Source organism: Pundamilia nyererei, unplaced genomic scaffold (assembly GCF_000239375.1).
Source record: "Pundamilia nyererei isolate P.nyererei 1_Seehausen unplaced genomic scaffold, PunNye1.0 scaffold00446, whole genome shotgun sequence".
NCBI lineage: Eukaryota > Metazoa > Chordata > Actinopteri > Cichliformes > Cichlidae > Pundamilia > Pundamilia nyererei.
In genome coordinates this window covers 31661-36246 of record NW_005187847.1, presented here as the reverse complement: position 1 = coordinate 36246, position 4586 = coordinate 31661, and the positions used below count along the sequence as shown (strand labels likewise).

At 44.0% G+C, this 4586-nt stretch overlaps 1 protein-coding gene across 4 annotated transcripts; it reads left to right on the top strand.

Annotated features, from left to right (window-relative positions):
- Window positions 1-1360: 1360 nt before the first annotated feature.
- On the top strand, window positions 1361-2938 carry LOC102213746 (C-reactive protein-like). Of its 4 annotated transcripts, none has more exons than XM_005753634.1 (3): window positions 1361-1428; window positions 1676-1787; window positions 2162-2938. In XM_005753634.1, the coding sequence occupies exons 2-3, from the start codon at window positions 1724-1726 to the stop codon at window positions 2794-2796; spliced, it is 699 nt and encodes a 232-aa protein (XP_005753691.1). In that variant the 5' UTR covers window positions 1361-1428; window positions 1676-1723; the 3' UTR covers window positions 2797-2938. The 4 variants fall into 4 exon arrangements, with proteins under 4 accessions (XP_005753691.1, XP_005753694.1, XP_005753692.1 ...); XM_005753637.1 differs by having other exon boundaries at window positions 1377-1428; window positions 1679-1787; XM_005753635.1 differs by lacking the exon at window positions 1361-1428 and adding an exon at window positions 1445-1551 and having other exon boundaries at window positions 1679-1787.
- Window positions 2939-4586: the final 1648 nt, after the last annotated feature.

Sequence of the window (4586 nt, the reverse complement as noted above, 5' to 3'; positions counted from 1 at the left end):
ATAACTGGAGCTGTTTCTCATTTGGGCAGGTCAGTTTGTTGAGTTATGTTTTTGTTAAGTGACTTTTGAGTAGCGTTCTGTTAAGTTAACCTCTTTTATGGGCCCACTTGGTTCTTAAAAACTTTATTTTTTGTTATTTTGAATTTTTGTAATCATCTTGTCCTTTTTGGGGGTATAATAAAACCCATTTTTTTGAAGATTACATTTGTGCCTGTGTGTTCCTGGCTGCTTGGATCATGACACTCTCCCTCCTGCTCTGTTCCTGTGCTACTGAGTGTAACTACCGCCCCTCCCCCCTCTTCCCAGCGCAAAGCACAAGGCTCGCATGCGGAGTGAAGTGGAAAAAAAGTGCGAGAGAGAGGGTGAGAGAAAGAAAGAAAAAAAAACCCCCACGGCTCACGATAAGGAGCCGGCTCGCGTCGTTCACGTCAAAGATCCGGCTCTAAGAGCCATTTCGTTCGCGACTGACACATCACTAATAAGAAGATCATTTGTAACCTTCACTAAAGCTGTTTACTGTAAGTGTCGATCCACCGACGCACTGACTGATAGTGTTAAAAACTCCCAATCCTTTTAATCTTTGGGCTGAAGGAAGGACACTACTCGGTGTATAAATGCTCAATCAACAATTCTTTATTCCCATACAATTCAACACTTATGAGCACAAGCCATCGTGATGGGGAGAGATGCATGAAGAGGGTCACAGCAAATCTCAAAATGGTGACGGGTTACTCAGCTCCTTATAGCCTCTAGTGGCCCCCACCTAGTCGTAAAAGCCTAAACATTCACATTCTTTCTCTCACACGGCGCCTAAGTTATGACCTCGGCTCCTGATTTTTCTGCTCTCTGTAAAGGTGGGGGTATGGAATGTGGTCTGTCTCTTCTATTATCGGTACAAGGTCCTCTGCACACAAAATTCTCTTCATGATTCAGCAGTATGAAATGTCAAGAAAACAGTGTAACACATTCAACAGTGTCGAATAATACAGGTCAATCCAATAGATCTAATGATTTTTCACACTCTTTTAAGTCAGAAGTATAATGCAAACTAAAACTACATACTGATCACACACTCTATACTAAGAAGTATAATATGACCTACAGCAGTATCCTAATTCAACTACTTCAATTACAGATATAAGATAACATATGATAACAGAATAATCTCACAATAGACAGCCTGCTCTTCCTCATGTGTTTGTGAGGTTGTCTTTAAAGTATCGGCCTGTAACATCCTGTATTGTGCTGCACAGATATGAAGAAACAACACAAAAACTGCTGACTCCTCAAACATTTCAGGAAAGTAGTCCAACATTTAGAAATCACAAAAACAGGAAGTCTCACCCTTCTGCTTTCTCCAGAAAAAGTGAAAAAGTTGCTGAGTATGGGAGACTTGTATGGTTGGCTGTGATTGGAAGATGAAACAAGGTTAGTTGGTTGGAAACAAAACAACCACACAGGAATAAGAATGAGAATCATCATTTCTCCTGTCAGACTGTTTTTGTTCAAAGGAGACAAGGACAAAGAGAAACACCATTGCTGCAGTATTCAGTGTGTTATTGTTAATTACGCCTTGTTATTGGATAAAGCACTGACTCTTCAGCTGTCAGAGAAGCAGTGATATCTCTGTAAAAACAGTAACTGCATCATTTAAACGAGCCTTTTATTTTCTAAGCAGGTGTAAAAGACACTGAAACACCTCTTGTTTCTCATCATCATCATCATGGAGTCATCATCGATGCTGCTCTTCATCCTTCTCTGGACTGTCGGAAGGAGTGAGGTTCAAGGTAAGAAACGGCCAAATGACCGTGAGTGACATCATTAAATCATGCTCCTCGATCGTGATCTTTAAAACATGTCTCAGTTTCACTGATCTGAGTTCAGACTGATTTCAGCTCTAAGAGACATCTGATTAGTTCACAGCTTCTGCTTGTTGAGTTTATTCCACTCTCTCGTTTCTTTTGAATTCTTTTGTTTGTGTCAGCTTGTGGAGCTGTTTTTTTCCCCCACTGAACTGTTTTCATGTATTTATGCTATTGTTGTTGCTGCTGTTTTACGTTTAATTTAGTGGTAAAGCTCACAAGTTTTTTCATCACAGAGCTGCTCTAGATAACCAGGAGCTCTGTGAGGTCATCCTGTCTCCTTGTCTTTTTTCCTGCAGATCTGTCGGGGAAACAGTTCACATTTCCCAGCGACCCCAAAGGCATAAACCAGCCCCGCGTTGCTCTTCGTGCTAACACCCGCTTGATCACTGTCATGACTGTATGCCTTCGCTTCTTCTCCCAGCTGAACCGGATGCAGGGACTCTTCTCTTTGGCCACCCGAGACCACTCAAATGCTCTGATGCTAAATAAAGACGCTGAGGGGTCCTACAAGGTCCACGCGGGCGACGACACCTACATATTCACAAAGCTACCCACAAACAGGATGGACTGGAACTCGGTCTGTTGGACCTGGGACTCTCGGACCGGGCTGACCCAGCTGTGGCTGAACGGACTTCGAACCTCACAGAAGTTGGTGGGACAGAACTATCTGGTCAATGGTGATCTGAGCATCATTGTCGGTCAGGAGCAGGATGCGTACGGAGGTGGGTTCGACAGGAATGACTCGTTTGAAGGTGACATTACCGACCTGCACATGTGGGACCGGGTGGTGTCTGCGTGCGACCTCAGGTCCTACATGAATCAGGGCTCCTTCTCTCCGGGAAACCTCCTCAACTGGAACAACCTGAACTTTGATGTGTCAGGGAACGTCTCCATCCAGGATGCAGATTTTGAGGAACCAGTCTGTCAGTAAAGTGTTCTTACTGTGAGCGTAGGGCTTCAAGTTCCAGCTTCAAGCACTTTTTATGAAACAGCAGCCATTCGGTGGATGCTTCATGCTGGCTGATGCTGTGTCATCGTTTCCAGATCAATTAAAGTTCCGATGTCTCATTCTGCTCGGCTTAATTTATTTATTCACAAGATTTACACCAACATAATCCAGTCAGCACGTCACAGGTAGTGGAGGTAAACGAAGTCACTGCTATATGGTCACACCTGCACACTGAAGCCAGCACGCAGGTGTAGATTATGCATTTAAAAGCCTCAGGGTTAGCATTTGGCTGCTGCCATTTTAGTGAGAACTAAGCTATGAGCTAATGCCAGCTAGCTTATGATGACGATGAAGCTTTATTTGTCACTTGCAGTTGCCTGCAGCGAAACTGGACCTCTTCTGACCATACATATGTTACACAAACATCACATCAGGGAGACAGGTCAGAACAGGTACCGTAAAGAAAAACAATGTACAGCACAGTAGGTGGTGGAGGAGAAGACAACTCTACTCGGACTGAGCTCCTGGTAGGAGTTTGAGGGGAATGTATGTCAGTGTCTGTATATGTGTGTGTGTGTGTGTGTGTGCATGTGCATATGTTTCCTGTGTTCAACTGAGAGAGTTTTCATTCACCCGGTTTAGCAAAATTAAACAGTCCTGTAGGAAGTAGCGGTTTTTGATATGGGCAACACAGGCGGTTGCCCGGGGCGGCATCGTGGTGGGGGGGCGGCATCACGGGCATTGGCAAAAAATAATAATAATTTGCTCGTACTCATCCTGCCCCGACGTCAGCCAGCACATTTTGGGAATGTCTATCGCGCATTTGCAGGGAGTAAGGGCGCCCTCGTTTGCGAGGTGTGCCTGCTGCTTGCGGCACAGGGAGGAGAGGGCGGGGTTGCGGGTGATTTTCTGGCTGGCTGGAGCAGCATTTAATAACCAACTCACAAAATAAAAGAAAATAAAAACAAACCAACAAACACGAAAACACCAGACATAATGATACAGACTTAAAATTTGCACTGATGTTTTTTCTAAATTCTGTATGCGAAAAGTGAGCGCGAGAGCCCTTGGTGCACCTGCACTTTATTGTCATCTCCGCTACATACAGTACAGTATATAGAGAGACAAGACGACAGGGCTCCAGTTACAGCAATGCAAGTAAACAAACAATAAATATAAGAAGAGTAAGAAAAAAATATACACAAGGGATCAATAACAATTTAAAATTTAGATTTTACAGTTTGATGATTTAAAGTCTCACACACAACCTGTTGAAAGACGAGGGGGGCGGGGGGGTGGGGGGGTGGCTGCTTCCAAATAGAGCACATTTCATTCCACTGCAGGGCAACCTGCCACTGCATGTGGCAAATAAAATTTGAACTTGAACTTGAACTTGAACATTTCATTCATAATGTTGTAAATCCAAATCCATTATGTAGTCATGATTTGAATCCTGGGTTGTGCGAAATCCCAGAAATAAACCCTAGACAATGCATATCTGTGAACTAAGGTGTAGGCTTATTAGGTTATGTTGTGGTCAACCTCGCGTTAGGGGATGGGTGTTCATACTGGAGTGCAAAATGAAAACCAATGGAAGATGGACAAGAAAAGTTCAAAGCCATCAGGAGCTCCACAGGGAGTGTTCACCCAGGGCGCCAAACAGGCTAGGACCGCCACTGCCTGTAGGTATAAATCTTATATGTCCTCAATTGACAGTCCTGCCTGGCACACAAATTGTCACTTTTGCCACTCTTCCATTGTGTATCCGGCAG

What these genes read in the sequence shown, in the direction of transcription:
- LOC102213746 (XM_005753634.1), top strand. Translation starts at nt 1,724, where the DNA reads ATGGAGTCATCATCGATGCTGCTCTTCATCCTTCTCTGGACTGTCGGA. An exon ending in CGGAAGGAGTGAGGTTCAAG is followed by an intron (nt 1,788 to 2,161) that starts GTAAGAAACGGC and finishes TTTTTCCTGCAG; the next exon opens with ATCTGTCGGGGAAACAGTTC.